This window comes from Panthera onca, chromosome A2 (genome assembly GCF_046562875.1).
Source record: "Panthera onca isolate mPanOnc1 chromosome A2, mPanOnc1 haplotype 2, whole genome shotgun sequence".
In the NCBI taxonomy this organism is placed as follows: Eukaryota; Metazoa; Chordata; class Mammalia; order Carnivora; family Felidae; genus Panthera; species Panthera onca.
The window spans coordinates 160,081,490-160,106,961 of NC_138340.1; the positions used below are offsets into that span (position 1 = coordinate 160,081,490).

Genomic DNA, 25,472 nt, shown 5'->3' on the forward strand with positions numbered 1-25,472 from the left:
TTGGAGCTGAAGGGACTCTGAGCGATTATCTGTCCCCCCTCTTCACTGTACAGGCCCGGAGATTGAGTTGACTTCCCTTAGTGTTAGATCTGAGGTCTCTGGGGTCAGGTCTAGTGCTTTCATGAAGCCTGATGGGTTCGTCATAATGTTTTTCATTCAACTACATACTTCTTAGGTCATGAGAAAACTGCTATCACCTGAATTTTCTAATAAATTTCCTGCCTCAGCATGCCATGTATCCCCCTAGAATAAAGATATATGCTTTGCTTCTAGGTCAACATGAAGAGAAACACCACCATTGACATTTTAAGGACTTAACTGCCCTGCTATAAGTAGCACTTGTAACATTGTTATGTCCGTCAGCCTTGGGAAGTGCATAAAGCGTCAGGATTGACCTAAACTGTAAAAAAATGTCAAATGCAGAAAGTTGAAAATAGGATGTGTAGGCCCTGAATCAAAATGTATCCTATTTCCAAATTCAGTTCTTTTCTTAATAGTCCCCTTCCCCCAAAAAAACTTTCCTAAAATTAATGTGAATTGGTGACATTTGTGTGCTCTTACATTTTCTGAATTCAAAATGATCCCTTTCTTACAGCTACAAAATTCTGCAATTTCATCAATAGGTTTCTAACATTTTCAGTAGTTTGCGCTTCTGTTCAAAAGAAAATGCCAGATCTCTTGAAGAAGAACCCTTGAGATATGTTAGGAAGAGACATTCAAAGTGTAAATTATACAAAAGAATATCTAAAATTCTTAAAATATAAGAAGTCAACTTCAAGTTTATGTAGAGCCTTAAAGTAATTTAGGGTTAGAGGGTAGACAGACTAATAATAGTCCCATTCTAATAGACTCAGTAAAATTTGTATTTTTAGCCTGTCAAGAAGATTATTTCCTATCGGGTCAGGAAAAAAGCAGGAAGTATCCAAATGGATAAATAAAAAAGAAAATCCTGGGCCTATCTCATAGGAAATGTAAATGGGAGTGTGGTTTGGGTTCTGTGATTCCCCAGAAAACAGATTCTTCACAATGTAGGGGTGGCCTGTGGTTGGCCTAAGAATTAAACTGGCATAAGGCAGATTAACAGGAGAAAAACATACAACTTGTACTTAATATTTTTATGTGTACATAGGAGCCTTCAGAAGAAAAACAAAGACCCGAAGAGGCCATTAGGTACAAAGTATGTGTGTATATACATATCTTTTTAAGCAAAGAATGACAAGTTGCAGGGATGTGACAGGACAAAGGAGCTTGGGCTAGCCGCAGAAAATGGTGCGGGCAGTAATTAGGGAGTATTAGGGGGAAACTCATGGAAAATACAGGCTATTTTCGTAGGTTTGTTTGCCTCAGACCTAACTCCTAGTTAGGTGCCAGCTACCCGTCTCTGGTAGTAAGAATGTTGTTTTTCTCTTTTCCATACAGGGAAGGCAACTTTTTCATGGGAAATTACATGACCTGTTTTAAGGATGAAAGGTCAGAGGGGCACAGAACCCTTCCTGCATCTTCGCAAGGGCCTTCAGCTCCAAGGAATCAATATGACAAAGTGGCATATTTTGGGGTGGCATGTACCGAACCCCTACAACATCAGCGTAGTACTAACACGGAATTAGCTCATTGATAAAGTGTATCGTGAATTGTCATAATTAGGTGCATAAACCACAGGGTTTAGGTGCAGCAAGCATGTGAAAAATGAACGACTGACGTTTGTCTGTTCTTTTGTTAAGTCACATGCACTAAATACATGTCCACGCAGCGGGGGAAAAGGAGCGCATTTGTCAAATCGTAACATTCAGCGTTGTGCTCATCTGTGAAGAGATTTGCAGTCTGCCGATCATTTTCCTCAAGGACAATTTAAATATTTCTTTATTGTATTTTTACTTTCATATATGTGGTATTTTAACATGGCTCTTCCTTCTTCTATTTAAAGGAATGAATGCAGTGTAAATACAGTCAGTTCTAATTATTCACAGTAGTTACGTCCTAGAAATATAGTTGCCATGAAGACTGAATTGGCAGATACAGAAACACCGCTTCCAGGAGAAAGGCAGGGTTCGGTTCTTATGAGCCTCTGGTCACTACATTTTTGTCAGCCAATCAATACGTAACTTTGCTTTCTTTGTATTTTTACTTAAGGCCATCTTATCTATTTGGTATGTCTTGTGGGTTCATTAACATTGAACTCACAGCAGCACTCTACGTCTTGCCTGAATCAGGTTTATCAAACACATGGATTTTCTCCATAAGGCACCTCACGGTTTTCTTGCAACTTGGGAGCATTCCATGGCCCTTCAGCACTACTCTGGGGAGAGACACAGTTTAAAAAACAGAATCATCCCCCAAAAAACAAAATGCAAAAAAATATATATATATTTTTTTGCATTTTGTTTTTTATATATATAAATACCATATATAAGTACCATATATATATATATAAGTACCATATATATATATATATACATACATATATATATATATGGTATATATATATATGGTATATATAAATACCATATATAAGTACTATATATATATATATATAAGTACCATATATATATACATACATATATATATATATATATGTATGTATATATAGTACTAAATCGTGAAAGGAACACCTTTTTTATAGTATAAAAGCTGAAACAAGAAGGTAGAGCATTGCCTTGTTTGACCTTAGCTGGTAATGTAAGTATCATGTGACTCAAAATTTGGTCCCTCTTCACATGTCCATGAGTTGGGGATGCAACTAAATTTTAGTGAGTGGGCAAATTTAAATTTGCACATACAGAACCTTCCAGTAATGAAAGGTCAGCTGTACCTGTTAATTGGTGATGCTTTAAAATATATGAAGTTTTCTGGGGCACCTGGGTGGCTCAGTTGGTTAAGCATCTGACTTTGGCTCAGGTCATGATCTCGCGGTTCATGAGTTCAAGCCCGCGTCGGGCTCTGTGCTGACAGCTCTGGTCCGGAACCTGCTTCGGATTCTGCGTCTCCCTCTCTGTCTCTGCCCTTGCCCCACTCACACTCTGTCTCTCAAAAATAAACGTTAAAAAAAAGTTTTAAAAAACAGGAGATTTTCTGTCCAAAATCTCAACGAATGAAGCTCCAGTTTATGGTGGGTTTTTTTTTTTCTCCTTCGCTCCCTTCTTTCTCCCTCTCTCCCTCCCTTCTTTTTTATGTTTAGTGTTATTACGGTAGTATATAGAGAGAGAATTTTGTATCATATGATGCCATTAAAATATGTTTTTTTAACCATCCATTCTTTGTCTTTGTAGCACCAACCAACTAATTTTCTAAAGAATTTGCCTTTTAAGCAATAAAAGTCCTTGTTTATACATACTGAAGTAATTCACAGATAAATTATATCTGGAAAATTAAATTTAGGGTTATTATGATTCACTTAGTCTTATGTTTTGACGGTATTCAATCTAAAGAGATGTGTGGCCAAATAAAAAAATATCTGTGAGGCGCTAGCTAGCAGCCCAAATCAGCTGTTCAACATTTAAAAATAGGGAGATTTCATTGCAGTGTTGGATTTCGGAACTTTCTTGGATACCGAACATTTGAATAAGCAGAATTGTTGCATAGTGTGCTACAGGTGGATAGAGACTGCCTCTCTCCTGAGACATCCCAGATTCTCCCTGTTGTTTCTCAACTGGCAAGACCAGATTTTTAAGCCATTAAGTTAGCATCTTTCCCCTATTGGTTTCTTTAATCCAGGTGCATCTTGCCTGTATTACCCATGCATGTACTTGTGTCAAAAGTGAAAAAGTGAACGATCAATGGTTTTGACAACAAGCCAGAATCACCGATTTGTGTGAACTGCGTGTCCCCTCTGAGCACGGAACTTATGACTTCTAATTTCAGAAGTCTCCAATTATTTCCGCACTGTCAGGGCTGGTTTTCTGCACAAGTGGTAGGAGCGTCGCTCATTTATGGAGATGAATTAATTCGGTGCTCAGCAGGGCCTCCATGGGCGCGTGGGTGTCAGGAAGTAATGGACGGCACCCAAATTCACAGTGAATCAGAATCCCTCCAGTGCCCCCGCCACTGAGGTGTGCTGACGACCGGGCCACGGAGCACTTTTCAGTGTCTTACCAGACAGGTCCCAACTGCTCTAGTGGAGAGGAGAGAGCACATTGTGTCACAACCTGTGTACATTCTGGGCTTTATTAATCCTATTTTATGGTTGAGGTAGACGGTTCACCCAAAGGCCTGTGAAATCGAACCAAAAATAAAGCAGAGCTGCAATATACTACATCCTGTGCATAAACTCCAAACATGCTAAGCATATGTTCTGTCTCTTGCAAGTGAGTGCAGATCATTTGTGCTCACTTGCCTTTCAGGAAAGTATAGAAAGTAAATAAATAAAAATGACCATCTTTATTAGTCACTTAGTGCATATATCTAGTTGTCCAGGAAAACGTGTAAAAGCTGTAGAAGTGTATACTGTTTGGAAAAATATTAATTTCACATTTGAAAATAATATTTTCTTGAGGTATGGATTTGAATGAGATAGACCATTTAATATAGGATAGCTAAAGATTCGAGACACCTCTGAGATTCTTTCGAAACATTAGGGTTGTGCAAATGATTAAATTTAAATATATTTCAAAGAGGAATTTTTGAGACGGTTTTATTCTATACTAGTTTCAGTTCTATTAAAAATCCTGTTGTTTTTGTGGTGTTGGATTTGTTATACCACTGGAGAAAATTCTGCCTGTAAATATGTGTCTGAAAATCTTCAATCAGTATAGAAGCTTTAACTATTTCACGACTCTGGGTGGCAACAATGCATCATCAAAAAGCTTGACATTCTTTAATGATGGCTACCTTCTGAATTCTGGCTTTGGTATAACCTTTGTCGACACCATTAGACCATCAGCTTCTTTGAGGCAAGGTCTTTGCTGTCTCTTCCTCTGCACTGTCTTCCATTCTTCCCGCTCTCTGACATCAGCACAGGAGATATTTTCCCAGGATGCGAATCTGAACATGCACCTTCCCCTAAGGATGCCGTCATTACTCACATAGACTCCTGTCTTCTGCATGGAGCCTTAGGTTCTTCATGTACCAGTTCTAACCCTGCCCCGAATACAGGACCCTTACATATTAAAGACACACAGAACTGCTGAGCTCGTCTGAACAGTCAGTCGAATATACTGTTTCCCCATCGGTCTGGATTCCTTATTCCATCTTACTGCTTTTTTCACCTCGGGAGAGTTGGTCTAGTAGTTCTTTCTTAAAACTCACCCCTTTACCTCAGCGGCCCCACCTTCTTGGCACAGTGCTACGGGTGTAGAAGTTATTTCACAGGATGGTGGTGGATCTCAGACATTTGATAACGGTTTCTAAAATGTACCATAGAGGAGATTTTTGCGTATCTAGCCCACATTTCTAAGAACTCTTCTTTTTCTTGCTTGGCCAAAACTTTGATTTTTCTCTCCTTCTCTTTTCTGTGATACAGTAAGGGAATTTTCTGCTGAGAGTGTTTTGGAATATAGTGTATCTGAAGGACAGTAAGGCCAACAGGTATGTTTTAAAATACAGTGTGTCTAAAATTTAAAGTACAGTCAGGCTAACAGGTCAAGGAACAACTGCCATTAGGAAGAGAGTTTATTACAGTTCCCAAGAGGAATGCCATGAGGGACAGAAAGGGGGTGCGGGGAACACAAGAAGAAGCATTGGGTCAGCCAGGCAGAGGGAGAAGAGAGAAAATAATTAAGAGCCTTAATTATGGGTCCTGGACCCTGTGTGAGAGCCTGACAGAGGAGATGTCCGGTCTGGGCTGTGTGCTCTCGATTGGTTGGTTTTTTATTTGGGGAGTGCGTGTGCAGGAATTAGCTGACCGTGGGGGGGGGGGTGGGGGGAAGCCCCAGATGTGAAAGCCGAGATACAGAAGGTGAAAGACAATGTTAGTACAGAGGGGAGAGCGGAAGCAAGCCGGGGCAGCTGTAGGAAATGACCAGGGTCGTGGAGCCCCGTCACCCCGCTCTGTGTCCACCATTCCCCCTTCACTACTATGGATATGATTTGTCTTCTCCTCATTACTCTATAAACTACCATGAAAGCAGTGCCTCAAAACAAGTCCCTAACTCCAATTGCTATCCTTTAGCCTGTGTACAGTTGAAATTTGATCTCAACGCTGACAACGCAGTTTTAAATGGAACCAGAAATGAAGTCGGTTTAACTGAATAGTGATAAAAAATGTCTGAAATAAATGTTGGGAATAATTTCTATCAAAATACATTCTGGGGGGTTTATTGATGTCTAGTTCCTTTCTTCATCTGTGGAATATTTACTTAGGATTTATAATTCTAGATAGTCTTCTCCTAAGCAGAAAAATAGATTGTGTATGGTCAAAAACTGTGGAGCTATTTTCAGTAAACGGCAGTATTATCGCAGAGAAGGCAAGTCTAATTTGTTTGACTTTTCACTTTACAAAAATAAATAAAAATAGCTTCTGCATGGATTTCCTACAAATAGATTTTATGCTAATTTTCAGAAATTGCTTATTATCTCTGCATTATCAGATGTATTAGAGCTGTAACTCTGCTCCGAAGTCTATCAGTCTGATTTTCTGATGTCCTGTGTGGTATGAGTGTGCAGGTTATGAATATGAGAATCACTGTTTTGGGGGAAGCAAAGAGAACCTCAGGCTTTTTGGTTTTTGTGTGTTTTTTGGGGCTTGTTGATGTGGAATAATGTAATTTCAAAAAATTACTAATATTTCCCTGTGTCTTACTCAAGTGGGCCAGCCATGAGATTAGCAAATCATAATTTATCACATGATAGTTTCTCATGAAAGAATCCATTAATAAAAAATATAGAGAGCAAGTTGTGTATCCCAGGTTAGTGTTAAATTTGTTAAAAGGCAAGTATCTTTTAACCTTATTCAGTTAAGGGGATCCTGGGTGGCTCAGTCCCTTAAGCATCCGACTTCAGCTCGGGTCATGATCTCACGGTTCGTGAGTTTGAGCCCCGTGTTGGGCTCTGTGCTGACAGCTCAGAGCCTGGAGCCTGTTTCAGATCCTGTGTCTCCCTCTAGTTCTCCCCCTTCCCCAGCTCATGTTCTGTCTGTCTCTCTCTCTTTCTCAAAAATAAACATTAAAAAATAAAAATAAAAAAAACTTATTCAGTTAAAAGGAAAAAAATGTGTATACACACACACACACACACACACACACACATACACACACTGTGTTTAAATTCATACTGGAGCTATATCTTTTAGTCTTTGACTTATAAAGAAACAAACTTATAAAGAAACTCCATGTGAGTATAATAAAAACATTTCATGTTTTAAACTACTTTTTCACATCGGAAGCTCACGGTTGTAAATTTATATGAATACATGACACTAAATCATGCATAAATCTGCACTCTTAGAGAGTAAACTGCATTGTACCAGGTATGGTTTTGAAGGAAAATAAAAACAGTGGAGTTCTCCTTTTGCCTTGTCTCAAACACCAGTTACATTTAGATCAGTTTAAGAAGTATTTATTTTTCGGGAAATACAAAGAGAAAGAATCCAAAATCTGTACCTTAGGAAAGCTTCGAATCCACAGAGGAAATCAGACCCATCAAGAGATGATTTTAACTTAAGATAAGAAGTGATATGATAAAAGTGTTCAAGGGTGCCATGGGACAGTCATCAAGGGCTATTTCATGCAAGGAAAGCTTTTCTAGTAGGTGAGGATTATCTGAAGCTTGGAGGATGCCTGAACTTTATATATATATATATATATATATATGTGTGTGTGTGTGTGTGTGTGTGTGTGTGTGTGTGTGTGTGTATCTATACATACATAGATATATATACATACACACACATATAGATACATATAGACACACACATATAGACACACACACATATATACATACATAGATATATATACATATAGACATATAGACACACATATAGACACACACATATAGACACACACACACATATACATACATAGATATATATACATATATATGTATGTATATATGTGTGTATGTATGTATGTATATATATACACACACATACACAAACATACACACACACAGATGTTTGTAGAAAGAAGGGAGCACAGTGTGAGGGAATGTACTGGGTGGTGAGCCAGGGATCCAGCTGGTGTACCACAGTTAGCACATAAAGAGAAAAACGGCATTAAAATGTGAGCCATGGAAAAAGGGAGAGTCTTGCAGGCCATGCTGAAGAGTTTTTTGGCCAAAAAGTGTATTTCAGAAAGATCCTCTTAGCTTGTGTGTGGAGAATAGATTTAAGGGAAATTAGGAGGATGGGAATCGTCCACTAACACCGTTAATGCAGTAGATACTCTGTGAGGTGATGGTAGCTTGGTGGTCATACATATAAAAAGTAAGCTGTTTGAAAAACGTACACATGCTCCTCTGCGGGGTAACAGAAGGAGCTCCACAGGTGGAGGGAGAGAGCTAGATGGGACAGAGATGCAGGTGTGAATTGGGAGAGAGAAAACAGTGGGCAGCGTAGGCACAGAGGGGAGGGATCCCCTTCTGTGGAGAGACAGAAGGGAGAAGAGAAGCTGTGGGTTGTGGCATTGTGTTAGGACAAGAGAAGAACCTCTCCGGACTAAAGGCTGGGGAATGAGAACTATGGAACCGAAGGTCAGAGTTTTCAAAAGTGCCTGACTTTTCTCTGGACCTAAGCTATGGCCTGCACCTGGAGGGCTGGGAGCTGGGGCATGGTAATGATCTCAGGGGCGCGCTGGGAGAGAATAGTCCCCTCTCCCGAGTGCTGTGGGAAGAGGATTTATTGCCTCCCAAAGACAAAAGACCCTGCCTGCACCAGCCAGAGCCCCTTTGGTGAAAGGGCAGAGCGGCGTCATTCCAGAACCGAGTCCTTGTGGTGCAAGATTCTTGAAGACAGGGAGTTTTGAATCCCAGCTAAGTGCCTAGGAGACGCTGGAGACCGTGGAGCAGGAAAAACCAGCCTGTCCTCACTGCTCTGTGAGGGCTGCCTGAATGGCGTGGTTTGGGACACCCGGTCTGGGGAGGAGAGATTGGGGGGGGGGGGGTCACCATTTTCCTCCCATTCACCCACACGGTGGGGCTTCAGGGCACACAGGACAGTGGCCCCCAGGGGAGGTGGGACCTGCTTACACGAAACCCCACCCCTCCATGCCTCCTACCTGCTTATCGACGGGAGTGGGACTGACACTGAACCAGATGGCCTCTCCTCCAGACCACCACAGCCGTGGGTCCCAGGCACCAACAGACAACTCCTGCGGTTTTGAATGTTAGGCTTTCTTTTTCTTTTTTCTTTCCTCTCTTTTCTTGTTCTTTCTACCCTCTTGTTTTTTGGGTTGTTTATTTTTTTTTGTTTGATTTTGTTTTTTTTTTTTTCCTTTGGAATCAGGCTCATAGTTTCTCATTTGATCCTTTGTCACATGTTACCATATATATATATATATTTTTTCTTTCTCTGCTTTGTTTAATTAGGCATTTTTACTCTATTCTTTTTATACCTTTTCTCTATCTTTGTCGTCTTTATTTTCCTTTCTCTCTCTCTACATTAAGCCTTATAATTTCTTTGAATCTCTGCTGGTGGTTCCCCCCCACCCTTCATTTTTTTTTCTTTGTATGGGAACAGGTCCCCTGTTCTTTCCTTTTTTCCAGGGTTACTTTAACGAACAAATCAAAGCACACCTGGTGGAAGGTCTAAGCAGTCCAGCACTATGAGAAAGGAAGAGCTGACTGACCAGGGGGATAGAGGAGCCAGAGTGCACACAACACACTCAGAAACACTTACTGCAGTGCCAGGCCCTGGACAGTGTACGACCCCTTTTTAATACGGTAGTTTTTGCAGGTACAGGACACATAGCAAGCAATTACATCACATAAAATACAGAAACCTAGTCAAAATGATGAAACAGAAGATTCTCCCCAAAAGAAACTCCAGGAAGAAATGACAGCCAAAGAATTGCTCACGACGGATATAAACAATACAGCTGAACAAGAATTTAGAATAACAGTCACAAGACTAATAGCCGGGCCTGAAAAAAGCATGGAAGAGAGCAGAGCATCTAGTGCTGCAGAGATCAAAGACCTAAGAAATAGTCACAGTGAATTAAGAGATGTTGTAAGTGAGATGCAGAATAAACTAGACGAAGTGACAGCAAGGATGGAAGAAGCAGAGGAGAGAGTAGGTGAAATAGGAGATAAAATTATGGACAACAATAAAACAGAAACAAAGAGGGAAAGGAAGTTACTAGACTACTCAGGGAGAATTAGAGACCTAAGTGATTCAGTAAACCAAAGTAATACTCATATCATAGGAGTTCCATAAGAAGAAGAAGGAGAGAAAGGAGCAGAAGGTTTATTTGTACAAATTATGGCTGAGAACTTTACTAATACGGGGAAAGAAACAGGCATACAAGTCTAAGAGGCACAGAGAACTCCCTTCACAATCAACAAAAATAGGTCAACAGCACAACTTATCATAGTGAAACTGGCAAAATACAAAGATAAAGAGAGAATTCCGAAAGCAACTAGGGACAAACAGGCTTTAACCTACAAGGGTAGACACATAAGGGAAGTAGCAGATATGCCACTGAAACTTAGCAGGCCAGAAGGGAGTGGCAGGAAATATTCAAATTGCTGAATAGGAAAAAATATGCAACCAAGAATCCTTTATCCAGCAAGGCTTTCATTCAGAATAGGAGAGATAAAGCCTTCCCCAGATAAACAAAAACTAAAGGAGTTCATGACCACTAAACCAGCCCTGTAGGAGATCCCAGGGGGGACTCTGTAAGTGGAATGCAGCAAAGACTACAAAGGACCAGAGACATTACCACAAGCATGAAACCTACAGATAACACAATGACACTAAATCCATATCTTTCAATAATCACTGTGAAAGTAAATTGACTAAATGTCCTCATCAAAAGACATAGGGTATCAGAATGGATAAAAAAAAAAAAAAAGCAAGATCCATCTATATGCTGCCTACAAGAGACTTATTTTAGATCTGAGGACACCTGCAGATTGGAAAAATGGGGGGTAGAGAACGATCTGTCATGCTACCGCATGTCAAAAGAAAGCTGGACTAGCTATACTTACATCAGACAAACTAGATTTTAAAACAAACACTGTAAACAAGAGATGAAACGGGCATTATATCATAATTAAGGGGTCTGTCCATCAAGAAAAGCTAACAATCGTAAATGTTTATGCCCCCAGCATGAAAGTACCCAAATATAGAAATCGATTAATCACAAACATAAATGTATAGATAATAATACCATGATTGTAGGGGACTTTAATACTCCACTTACAACAATGGACAGACCATCTAGGCAAAAGGTCAATAAGGAAACAATGGCTCCGAATGACACATTGGACCAGATGGACTTAACATATATATTCATAACTTTTCACCCAAAAGCAGAATACAGATTGTTCTCAAGTGCACATGGAACATTCTCCAAAATAGATCACATACTGGGTCACAAAATAGCTGTCAACAAAAGGATTGAGATCATACCATGCATATTTTCAGATCACAATGCTATGAAATTTGAAATAAACCAGAAGAAAAAATTTGGAAAGCCCCCAAATACATGGAGGTTGAAGAACATCCTACTAAAGGATGAATGAGTCAACCCTGAAATTAAGAAATTTAAAAAAATAGATGAAGCAAATGATATGAAAACATGATAGTCCAAGCCCTTTGAGATGCAGCACAGGCAGTCCTAGAAGGAAAATACATTGCAATTCAGGCCTATCTCAAGAAGCAAGAAAGGTCCAAAATACAGAACCTAACCTCACACCTGAAGGAGCTAGAAAGGGAGCATCAAAGACAGTCCAAAGCAACCAGAAAAAGAGAAATAATAAAGATTAGAGCAGAAATAAACAGAATAAAAAAAAGCAGTATAAAAGATCAATGTATCAACAGCTGTTTTTTTGAAAGAATAAACAAAATTGATAACCCCCTAGACAGACTTCTAAAAAAAAAAGAGGACCCAAAATAGATAACATTATGAATTAAAGAGGAGATCACAACCCACACCACAGAAATACAAACAGTTATTAGAGAACATTATGAAAAATTACATGCCCACAAACTGGACAACTTGGGAGAAATCGACAAGTTCCTACGCATTCACACTGTACCGAACTCAAATGGGAAGAATTAGAAAATTTGAACAGACCCATAACCAGTGAAGAGATTGAATAGGTTATCAAAAAATCTCCCAACAAATAAGAGTCCTGTGTCAGATGGCTCCCCAGGGGAATTCTACCAGGCATTAAAAGCAGAGTTAATACCTATTCTGTTCCAAAAAATAGAAATAGAAGGAAAGCTTCCAGACTCATCCTATGAAGCCAGCATTGCCTTGATTCCAAAACCAAAGACCCCACTAAAAAGGAGAATTACGGGCCAATATCCTTGATGAACATGGATGTAAAAATTCTCAACAAGATACTAGCAAATCGAATTCAACAGTGATTATTTTTTTAATGCTTATTTATTTTTGAGAGACAGAGCATGAGCAGAGGAAGGAAAGAGAAAGAGGAAGACACAGAATCCGAAGCAGGCTCCAGGCTCTGAGCTGTCAGCAGAGAGCCTGACACACGGCTCGAACCCACTAACTGTGAGATCATGACCTGGGCCAAAGTTGTACACTTAACCTACTGAGCCACCCAAGCACCCTAAACTCAACAGTATATTGAAAGCATTATTCACCATGATCACGTGGGATTCATTCCTGAGCTTCAGGGCTGGTTCAGTATTTGCAAATCAACCAACGTGTTGCATCACATTAATAAAAGAAAGGATAAGAACCATATGATCCTGTCAATAGAAGCAGGAAAAATATTTGACAAAATACAGCATCCTTTCTTAACAAAAACCCTCAAGAAAGTCGGGATAGAAGGAACATACCTTAACATCATAAAAGCCATATATGAAATTCCCACAGCTAATATGATCGTCAATGGGGAAAACTGAGAGCTTCCCCCCTGAGATCAGGAACACAACAGGGATGTCCACTCTTACCACTGTTGTTTAACATAGTGTTGGAAGTCCTAGCCTCAGCAGTCAGGCAACAAAATGAAATGAAAGGCATCCAAATTGGCAAAGAAAGTCAAACTTTCACTCTTCACAAATGACATGATACCCTACATGGAAAACCAGAAAGACTCAACCAAAAAACTGCTAGAGCTTATACATGAATTCAGCAAAGTTGCAGGATATAAAATCAGTATACAGAAATCAGTTGCATTTCTATACACCAATAATGAAGCAACAGAGAGAGATATCAAAGAATCATTCCCATTTACAATTGCACCAAGAACTATAAAATACCTAGGAATAAACCAACCAAAGAGATAAATGATGTGTATGCTGAAAACCATAGAAAGCTTATGAAAGAAATTGAAGACACAAAGAAAAGGAAAAACATTCCATGCTCATGGATTGGAAGAACAAATATTGTTAAAATGTCAATACTACCCAACGCAATCTACACATTCAGTGCAGTCTCAATCAAAATAGCACCAGCATTCTTCACAGAACTAGAACAAATGATCGTAAAAGTGTATGGGTCCACAAAAGACTCTGAATAGTCAAAGTAATGTTGAAAAAGAATACCAAAGCTGGAGGCATCACAATTCCAGACTTTAGCCTGTATTACAAAGCTGTAATCATCAAGACAGTATGGTATTGGCACAAAGACAGACACATAGACCAATGGAATAGAATAGAAAACCCAGAAATGGATCCACAAATATATGGCCACCTAATCTTCGACAAAGTAGGAAATACTATCCAGTGGAAGAAAGACAGCCTCTTTAGCAAATGGTGCTGGGAGAACTGGACAGCGACATGCAGAAGAATGAACCTGGACCACTTTCTTACACCATACACAAAAATGAACTCAAAATGGATGAAAGATGTAAATGTGAGACAGGAAACCAAAATCTACAGGAGAGAACAGGCTGCAACCTCTTTGACCTCAGCTGCAGCAACTTCTTACCTGACATGCCTCTGGAGGCAAGGGAAATAAAAGCAAAAATGAATTGTTGGGACTTAAGACAAAAAAGCCTCTGCACAGCAAAGTAAATAACAAAACTAAAAGGCAACCAATGGAATGGGAGGAGATAGTTGCAAATGATATATCAGATAAAGGGTTAGTATCAAAAATCTATAGGGGCGCCTGGGTGGCTCAGTCGGTTAAGCGGCCGACTTCGGCTCAGGTCATGATCTCATGGTCCGTCAGTTCGAGCCCCACGTCGGGCTCTGTGCTGACAGCTCAGAGCCTGGAGCCTGTTTCGGATTCTGTGTCTCCCTCTCTCTGACCCTCCCCTGTTCATGCTCTGTCTCTCCCTGTCTCAAAAATAAATAAAGTGTTAAAAAAATTAAAAAATAAAAAAATAAAAAATCTATAAAGTACCAAACTCAATACACAAAAAGCAAATAATCCAGTGAAGCAAATAATCCAGTGAAGAAACGGGCAGAAGATATGGATAGACACTTTTCCAAAGAAGACATTCAGATGGCAAACAGATGCACGAAATGATGCTCAACATTGCTCATCATCAGGGAATTACAAATCAAAACCACATCGAGGTACCACCTTATGCTGGTCAGAGTGGCTAAAATTAACAATTTAGGAAACAACAGATGTCGGCAAGGATGTGGAGAGTGTTACCCTCTTGCACTGTTGGTGGGTATGCAAACTCATACAGCCACTAAAAAATTAAATTTTAAATCCTCTAAAAATTAAAAGTATCTAAAAGATACTACTAGGAATGTATCTAAAGGATACAGGAGTGCTGATTCGAAGGGGCACATGCACCCCAATGTTTACAGCAGCACTATCAACAATAGATAAATTATAGAAAGAGCCCAAATGTCCATCAACTGGTGAATGGATAAAGAAGATATGGTATATATACACAATGGAATACTACTCGGTGATGAAAAAGACTGAGATCTTGCTGGTTTTGCACAACGTGGATGGAACTGGAGGGTATTTTGCTAGGTGAAATACGCCAGTCAGAGAAAGACAGATATCATATGCTTTTACTCATGTGGAATTTGAGAAACTTAGCAGATGACCATAGGGGAAGGGAAGGAAAAATTAGATACAATAAGAGAGGCAAACTGTAAGAGACTCTTAAATACAGAGAACAAACTGAGGGGTGATCGGGGTGGGATAAATGCGTGATAGGTATGAGGAAGACACTTGTTGGGATGAGCCCTGGGTGTTGTATACGAGTGATGAATCACGGGCATCTACTCCTGAAGCCAAGACTGCATTTATGTTAGCTAACTTGACAATAAGTAAAATATTAATAAAAAAGAAAGAAAGAAAACATGGACATTTTAAATTTCACAGGGCTTGGAACTGGGTAGATGTGACTGCATGAGATAGGAAGACACTAAAGGAAGCCTCAGGTCTCTGTCTTGAGTGACTGGATAATGGATGCAAGGGCAGAGGTAGCCGGCCCAGAGGAGGAATTAGGTGTTGGATGCATAGAGTTAGATTTACCTGTGGAAAGTCCATGTGGATCTTCCAGGCAGTTAGATACCAGAGTCCAATCCTATGGAAAAATAAAATCAGACTCCTCTGATGTTGTTTTTCTGCCATGAGTTATCAAGTACTTAAGGGCAAAGCAACACAATTTAAGGAGAAATACTGCACAAATTGTGAGATGCTGACCTTCATGTAAGAGCCTTGAAGGTTTTTGTTTTATTACTTCCCCCAAATAGAAGTGACTTTTCAGAGAGTCTATATCTAGATAATTTTTGAAGTATTTGGAAAAGGCTTATTTTGCTGCTATTATTCTAAATTATCTGTTATTGACATTTTGGAATCTATTTTAACTCTTTAGGTTTAAACCACAGGTATATTGAAAGAAAAGGCAGTGGTTTAGAAGAAAGAAAGTAATCAGAGCAGAGTAGTGTGCAGATGAGATGAGATAGATTATGTTCCTCCAGAGTTAATGTCTGTTGGTTGAATAATACCAAGTTAATTAATAATAATGGAACGAATTGTACCCCTCCACCCCACACACACACAAAATAGCCTAACATTACCATTCTTTTCTTCTGATAGTTGAAACCTTGGATATATGAAAAATTGTCATGCCCAAGGGGAATCAGAATGGTTCTTGAAATTTCTTCCAATCTGGTGATTCTAATTTTTAATGAAAAAGTAAAATAATAGTGTATTTAATACTTTAATCCAATTTATTGAAATATGAATGACAACATGAAATCATTTAACAAATACTTACTGAGTCCCAACTGTTTCTAAGGCACTGAGTAGTGGGCTTCAGGATGAAGGAAAACAAAGTCTCTGATGCATATGGTTTCAGAAGAGGAGAATGGGTACCATGCTGTAAATATATAAACACATGAACGTGTCAGGTAGAGATAAATGTTGTGAAGAATAGAAGTGAGTTGAATAGATGGAGAGTAAAGATGGCATAAGGCATGCTGTTTTGTAAGGAATGGTCAACGTATTCAAAATAAAATGGGGCATCTGTTGGATCAGTTGGTAGGCATCCGACTTGTGGTTTTCTGCTCAGGTCATGATATCATGGTTTGTAAGATTGAGCCCCACATCGGGCACTGTGCTGTTAGTGTGGAACCTGCTTGGTTTTCTCTTTCTCCCTTTCAGTCTCTGTCCTTCGCTCACATACATGTTCTCTCTCTCTCAAAATAAATAAACATTAAAAAAGATACCCATACTTTAAAAAAGTATATATAGATTTGCATTTATGCAACATTTACAAAACTAAGGAAATTTCACCTGGTAGTGTTTTTAAACTTTACTTCCAGAGATATATTTCAAACTATTGAAAGTGGCCTGGGTATGTATTTACATAAATGTAATGTTAAAAATGGGTGCCTGGCTGGCTCAGTATGTAGAGCATGTGACACTTGATCTCAAGGTCATGAGTTCAAGACCCATGTAGAGCATAGAGCTTACATAATACGATGTACAAAATAGGAAATTATTTTTTTTCCAAAATAGGAAATTATTTTTAAAACTTAAAGCTCATGTGCAGTAGAGTACTATGTAACCACTGAACATTTCATTGAAGAAAAATTTAGCAGAAAAAATACTGGAATAATATATATAGAAAAACATTGAGTATTTTGATAACTACGTGGTATAATTGTATATAATGTAAATGGCCTTTTTTGGCTTTCAGATCTGATATAAAATTTTTACAGTGAGTACATATTTTATGATAATAAAACAACTTATTTTAAAATATCAAAGCCTTTAGATTACCACTTAAATTAATGGTCACTTCAGGGGCGCCTAGATGGCTCAGTCGGTTAAGCATCCAATGTCAGCTCAAGTCATGATCTCATGGTCTATGGGCTCTAGCCCTGTGCTGGGCTCTGTGCTGACAGCTGAAAGCCTGGAGCCTGCTTCGCATTCTGTGTCTCTCTCTCTTTGCCCCTGCCCCTGATCACACTCTGTCTCCCTTGTCAAAATAAAATAAAGATATGAAAAAAAAATTAATCATTTCAGTGTATTTAAATAGTAATCAGTAATCACTTAAATATTATTACTGCTTTTAAAAGTCACTATGCAAAAAGATTTGATTGAAATGGAGAGACCTTCAAAATCATAGCAAATCTTTGTGAAATCAGTTACTAAGAAATACTTCATAAATTTGTGTCCTTTTTCTTTCAGTCATCTGTTTGTGTGAAAGGATATAAAATACAGATAGATTACAATGATGTATATTTACAGAAAAACTATTTTGTGCTTTCTAAAAAACTAAAAAAAACAAGCTGTAAGTTTCTCAGTACCGTGCTAATTTGGGGCTTCTTGGAAAAATGTCTGATTTCTACATTCGGGGCAAGGACATTGCAAGATGAAGTTAGAGAATTTTGTAGTGCCAGGAAGTGAGGAATTGAGTGAGTAAGAGAGAGAGAGAAAGAGAGAGAGGGAGAGAATGCGAAGGGGGGGGGGGGGCAGAGCAGGAGGTGCCACAGGGCAAATAGACGAAAGAGACGGTCTGAAAGAGCTCCTGATGGCCAAAGCTGGAACACTTTGAGTACTGGCAGTATTCAGTTCAGCTAAAAGCATAAACATGTGTAATCCCACAGTGATATACACGAGTAAATGAATAGAACAAATCTTCCTTCCAGAAGAATTCCAAGCAATACATGTAGATACTTCTGTCTCCATGAGGTGGAGTTAATTCCCCTTACCCTAAGTATGGACTGAACCCTGGTGACTCAGTTCCCCAGAGAGTAAAAGGAAAACAAAACAAAACAGGAAAAACAGTAAGGTGGCAGATAATCACCTTAGCCAACCTCACCAGGGAGAAGTTAGGTTGAGATGGTGCTTCCCCTGGTAAGTGATGACACCGCAAGTCTGTGGTGGTCTCCCCAAACAGCTATAACACCAGTCCAGTCCTCAAAGATTCAGACCTACGTAGGCTGAGGAAGAGTCAGCAAAATATGAGTCTTATAAAGTGTCAGAGTTAGAGAGGACTGAGAAACTGTCACCAGTTGGAGGAAACTAAGGAAACATGCTGACTGAATACATCGCGAAATCCTGAAAAAGAAAAGACAAGACATTTGTGAAAGCTGGTGAAATCTCAACATGGTCTGTATTTCAATGAATAGTGTTCTACCTAAGTTAATGCCTTAGATTTGACACACATGCAGGTTATGTACAGTGTTAACAGTAGAAGAAGCTGAGTGAGGGTGTATGGGAACCCTGTTCTGTCTTTGGAACCTTTTCTGTTTATCTGAAATTATTCCAAAATAAAAGTTTTATTATAAAGAAAATAGCAAAAACAAATTAGCATTGAAGAAATTGGACATCCGAGTGATGGTATGTTTTTAGCTAGCAAAAATCCTCTTTTGGAAAAAAAGTGACATAAAAACTAATGTTTATTGACAAAAACCAAACAGTAGAGTGTAATCCATATGTTTGTGTGTGTATATATACATACATATGGATTATATAGATTTGTTATATACATATACACACACATACATATTCTGTGTATGCAAATTCACATGATCAGAAATGGACATTATGAGTGGCACCTGAATGGCTCAGTTGGTTAAGCATCCAACTTTGGCTTGGGTCATGATCTCACCATATGTGAGTTTGAGCCCTGCATCTGGCTCTGTGCTGATAGCTCAGAGCCTGGAGCATGCTTCAGATTCTGTGTCTTCCTCTGTCTCTGCCCCTCCCCTGCTTGTGCTCTCTCTCTCAAAAATAAATAAACATAAAAAAATAAATGGACATTATGAGTAGCTATTTCAGTAAAATAGAATTATGTCCTTTTGATTTTGTTCTTTTTTTTAATTTTTTTTAACGTTTATTTATTTTTGAGACAGAGACAGAGCATGAACGGGGGAGGGTCAGAGAGAGAGGGAGAGACACAGAATCTGAAACAGGCTCCAGGCTCTGAGCAGTCAGCACAGAGCCCGACGCAGGGCTCAAACTCACGGACCACGAGATGGTGACCTGAGCCGAAGTCGGACGCTTAACCGACTGAGCCACCCAGGCACCCCATTGATTTTGTTCTTTAACCCTTTTGTATTCTCAGTTCTTTTGCAAGAAAGTGAAATATTTATAAGAAAACAGGAAATCAGAAGTAGTTCCTAAGTACTTATTTTGGAGTGCTGTATTCAAATACATTTTTATTTCTTTCAAACAAATAGGCTAAATTACCATTTCAAATTATATATATGCTTACTTTATGTAAGTGGCTTGGTGCATGAAGGTCAATAAAACATGAATTAGCTAAAACATACAATTTCTCAACTAATATTTGTAAATATTATTTATCCAAAACTCAAGCTGCTTATCAGTCAACATTTTGAACCATAACCAAAGGAAATGACATTCTTGTCTCTCTCCACCCCTCCATACACACACACACACACACACACACACACACACACACACACACACCTATGCATATATCTATATATAATGATGTTTGGATAATTCCTCACATTAAATAGGTGGGTAGGTGGGTAGATGAATAACTGTGTAAAATGTAGAAGGATGTGCACCAACCTTTTGCCCATATTGATCATATTGGTGATCTCCTATGTTCAGAATTTACTTTCTACATTTCTGTTTCTGTATTAATTTCCTTTCAATTGGAAACATACATTATATTTTAGTAAAAAATATAGCAAAGATAGTTTTTAAATATTAAAATCTTTAGATGGTAAACCCTCCTCCAAAATATCCAAAATCGGAAAGTAAAGACTAACAATGAAATTAAAATAAAAAGAACAGAAAACAGCCTTCTCTACCATGACATTTTGATGAATTGGGCACGTTACCAGCTCTCCGAGTTATTGTTAGAAACAGAATCGGGGAAGCACTGTGATTTTGCATTCAGTCTTTGACTAGCCATTGTTGTTGTTCAGATTGCTTAAACAGTTCAGCCATACATATTTAATCACTGCATAGAAAACTTAATTCTAGGGAGTGATAAGCAATCAGGGTAATAGGGGTGGGGGGGAAGGTGGCTTGTCCCAAAATAAGCACAACATAGTATTAGATGTCAAATGAAATTTAAATATATTTTTGTAGGAAATAGAATTAAATTCTGATAGTTTTTATAATATCCCAGACTCTCTTCAGAGTGTACAGTATGTTTTTCTGTAAGAATTTTATATCACAGATTATTTAGAGGAATTTTGTAATTTCAAAGACCACTCTAAGCTCACGTCCACATACAGATATACAAGCTTTAACTTAGTCATAGGAGAACAGCTTTGGTTTCATAATGCAAGAGAGCTGGCTTGCAGAGCGTTTTATCAGTTTCTCGAATGACCATTGACCACTTACCATTTGTCAGATGAGTGTTGGTCCACATGAATAGTGTTCCTTTATGTGTTTCTTAATATTCTAGGGCTGTGTGAAGAGATCAACCATGCCCATCCTTCTTCTCACTTTTTCCATTGCCCTAAAAGTGAGGACGAGAGGCACCAACATTTGTGCTATTCTGTGCCTGGAACTGATTGTAGATTTTGATTTAGAAGAAGATAGGGGAGGGGTGAATTCTTTCTTCTATCTAAGCTCAGGGAACATTTCCTTCCTGAGAGATGAATGGGGAATATTTTATGTCAATTAATATATATTGAAGGTGTATAAAACAATGATGTGTCTATTATTCAACTGTCACTGACACGAAATTGACTGCAAAATTACTTTCTGGAGTTCAGATTTTACTCCCTCCTCCTGACTTTTCGTTTATGCACTTTTCAAGACAAAAAGTAATTTCTACTGACTGCTGGATTATAAATTCAACCTGGGATTTTATAATCATATTCCACTTTTTTTCTCTCTTACCTCTCATCACAGATGATAAAGATATTGCAATTGGAATTCAGCTGTGACAGTATAGATGATTAAGCTAAAGTCTAATTGGCTTTGCAGTGTTAGCAGAAGCCTAAATTTAATGGTTGGTTTTTCCCCCATAGTAAAATAAACCTCTGTGATTTACAGCCTTCGAGAACAGAATTCTGTTGATTAAGAAGATCTTTTTATGGACAGTAAAGAATTGACTATATGGATGAAAGTTTAAAGTGCAAAGTTATATTTTTCTTTCTGAACTTTGTAGAATGCAACAATTCTCTAATTAAGAACTAAATGAGAGCAAAACTTGTCATGGCAAGTGATGCACAAAGTGGATGTGGCCGTGGTGACTACATTCTGCCCCATCACCGAAGCTACCATGGGGTGGCCCGCTTAAAGTATTCCCTGTGGCAACTGAAGCAAACAAGTGCCAGAGAACTAGGACAGGAGATGAGAAAACATTTCTCCAGGAGACTTTAAACTTGTTATTATTATTCTCCAATGTCACTCTGGAATTCTTTAGCAAGACCTTGCCCCAAACCGAGAGGCGGGCTTCATTCAGGCTTGTAATTCTAAAGTAATTAAAGCTATCTAGTTTGACTAGGTTTTATTTTATTTTTTAAATTTGTTTTTGATATTTATTCACTTCTGAGAGAGAGAGAGAGAGAGAGCACGAGCTGTCTCTGGGGGAGGGGCAGAGAGGGAGACTTAGAATCCAAAGCAGGCTCCAGGCTCTGAGCTGTCAGCGCAGAGCCCGAAGTGGGACTCGAACCCACGAACTGTGAGATCATGACCTTAGCTAAAGTCAGACGCTTAATAGACTGAGCCACCCAGGTGCCCCATGACTAGGTTTTCTATTATTTAAAAGTAAAAGCTAAAAGGAAAGGATTTTTACAAATATTTTTAATGACAAAGGTCTAATTATAACTAAGCTTCTGTTTGTACTCAAAACTTGATATGAATAATTACAGTTCATCTTTGAGCCATCCCATGGATTGGGAACTTACTAACCAATGGTGCATAATAAGTAAGATTCATTTCATTTTTCTTTCTGGTGTGAGTAAGTAGCAATTATGAAACTAATCCACTCCCCCCCATCACCTGTTTCTAAGGATGGTGACAAAATTGTTCATGCTTCCAAAAAGTTTATATAATTTTATGTCTTCAATAAAATTCTCTAAACTCAAATTAGAGTTACTCTAGTCAGAGATGAGGCTAGATATTTGTTCTTCTAACGCATATATGGGCAAGGATGTCTTTGCTCATGGTAGCAAAAAACATGGGCAGTCTGTCTCTCTCTTCCAAAGACATGCGGCTAACAAGAAATTTCAGGCAGATGTGAGGTCCAAGAGCAAATAGTAAGAAGCTTCTTAAAGTTCAATTAGCTATAAACTCTGGGTACTACCATAAAGGCTACTGAAAATGGAGTTGAACATAAACCGTTAGAAAAATGAGTACACCCTCAAACCCTGCATTCCAGGATCCTTTATTCTTATATCAAAAAATAAATTTGTGAGTGAAGTGTATATTTAAAAACCACAAGTAGCCCCATTTAAGAAGATAATATTAAAATCTCATAATATGTCAAAGATTTTTAAAAAATTACTTTTTTCCGGTAAACTCCAGACTCCCAAGTTAATATTTGAAGCATATAAATAATTAATGGAATTTATGTTGTTAGTATTATAATTGAAGTAAGATTTTATGCTACTAAAGGTCCCTTTGATCATTTTTTATGAATACCCTCCATAAAATTTATTTCAGAACACATAAGCCAAAAGAAGAAATAGAACAAGAACCAGGACTCCAGATTTTTCAGGAAAAAACACTTCTTTCTCATTTATTCTGTGCAGACATCCATTGGAAGTGGGTGTATTTTGCAGTGGGTAGCGACACAGAAGAATTGAAATAAAATGTTACTTGTTTCTTCTTTTAGGGGCTGATGTTATCAACTTTGATGGCCACGTTGTGTTACCATATAGATTCAGAAACAAGAAGATGAAAACACTTAAAGATGTCATCGCCTTGAAATTTAAAACCTCTGAAAGTGAAGGGGTGATCTTGCATGGAGAAGGACAGCAAGGGGATTACATTACCCTGGAACTGAAAAAAGCCAAGCTGGTCTTCAGCTTAAACCTAGGTATGTTCTGACTTTTGGCCCCATTTTCCTTTTATTAGTATTCCCATTAGTAAAATGTTAATGTTGCTTAATCCTTAAAACGTAAATTATAAAAAAAAAAAGCATTTCCTGTTATGTTTTCAATTTATTTTTAATCCATAGTGGGTTAATCCATTTTAATTCGCATATACTTATTTATTAAAGAATAATTATTACATTCTTGGCCTAAGCAAGGTACTATACTAATATCTGAGATATGGTGGTGAGCAAATAGAGAAGGTCCTTGAGTTCACGAAATGTATGACCTAGTGGAGGAGTCAGATGATATCTTATCTATTATTATTTTAAAACAACTGGATCAAAAGCAAAGACTTCAAATAATGAGAAGTAGTATCAGCTCCATTAAATAGGCTAAGATGATAAAGGATACTACAGAGGCAAGAAGGGTCGACATTGGAATAAGTATTGAGGAATATCCTTCCCGGGAAGGTACTCAAGCTGAGATCTCAGTTATGACTAAAACTAGCCATGAGAATGCTGAGGAGAAAAAGCAGTCCAAGGTAGCAATCCCTACTGATGAAAATCTGGCCTGCTCGGGGAACAGGAAGGAGGCTGGTGGGGGTGGATGAAATGAATCAGTGGGAGAGAAGACAAAATCTGGAAGTTGGGGATTGTTCAAATCCTATTAAGATGCTGTACGGCATGGTAAAGGTTTTAGATATTATTCTTTAAGGAAGAGACACTATAGGTAGGCTTTAAACCATGTGGCCTCATGATCTTATTTTTAAAAGTTTTGCTGAGTCTTCTGTAAAATAAAATGCTTGTGTTTGCACAAGAGGCAAAGCCAGACTTCCGCATCATGCAAGTGAGGGATGGCCCTGGCTTGCGGAGGTGGCCGTCAGCAGAGATGCAGGGAAGTAGGTCTAGTTGGGACATGATTTTAGCGGTAAGTTCAGCCTACTTGGTAATTAGAAAGAAAGAGAATTAGCGAAGGAGAATTCCTCGACACCTAATGGATGTGAGTGCCGTTTTCAGAAATAGAGACAACTCTGTTTTCTCTATAGAGTTTCTTCTAAGAAAGGATCATGAGTTTCTTCTAATAGAGGAGGTCTGAAATGGACATGGTGCATTTCAGTTGCCTGTTAGACACAGGGGGTTGCATGTATGAGATTGAGAGAAGGTGTTACATGGAGACTGAGGGGAGTGGACCGTGGCAGGTAGAACCAGTGGTGTCAGAGACCAGGAAGAGAAAAGATGTGGCTACTGTTTCGGATTCACCTAAGATGTCACGAAGAGGAAGACAGGCAGGTGAATATTGGCTGACGCCCCGTAGACGTTATTGCTGCCTTTCTCTCCGTGGAATAGAAAGGACAGTAGTTATATTGACATAGGTTTAAGAAAAGATAAGAAATGTGGAAGCGAGTTTTTCAAACATAATCAACTAGAAATCGGAGAATCAGGAATCAGAGAAATGAAATATTGCCTGGAAAAGGAGTTGAACTGGAGTGAGTTACTCTTTGGTTTGGTTTTTTTGTTGTTTTTCAGCGTTTTAAGCCTCTTGTTTGGCTAAAAATTTCAGGATTTATGTAAGAACTTTTTGAAGGGTATCATACAAATTCCATAAAGTCTTCTGTTACAAAGAGTAACAGAATTCTACAAAAATTTACATCTAAAATATATTAATAGCTGAAACTCTCATGTTAAATGCATCCCAGGAGGAAGCTACAAAACTAAAGATTAGAACATGAAAACAGATTCTGCCTCTTTCACTGGCTTATCAGTGTGAGTGGTCCAAACATACTAAATTTTATTACTTTGAAAATCAGTATTATACTAAAAAAGGACAGTTTCTTTTTTTTTAAGTTTATTCATTTATTTTGAGAGACAGAGAGCAAGAGAGATATGAGCAGGGGAGGACAGAGAGAGAGAGAGAGAGAGAGAGAGAGAGAAAGAGAATACCAGGCAGGCTCTGCACTGTTAGCATGGAGCCTGATGTGGGGCTTGAACCCACGAACCTTGAGATCATG

General features: G+C 38.5%; 1 protein-coding gene across 1 annotated transcript in view; it reads left to right on the forward strand.

The window, feature by feature from the left end:
• CNTNAP2 (contactin associated protein 2) overlaps nucleotides 1-25,472 on the forward strand; it is a 1,969,961-nt gene that overhangs the window by 879,577 nt on the left and 1,064,912 nt on the right. The window contains exon 5 of the mRNA XM_060633381.3: nucleotides 23,263-23,466. Coding sequence (XP_060489364.1) covers nucleotides 23,263-23,466 — 204 coding nt within the window. The remainder of the gene's footprint in view (nucleotides 1-23,262; nucleotides 23,467-25,472) is intronic.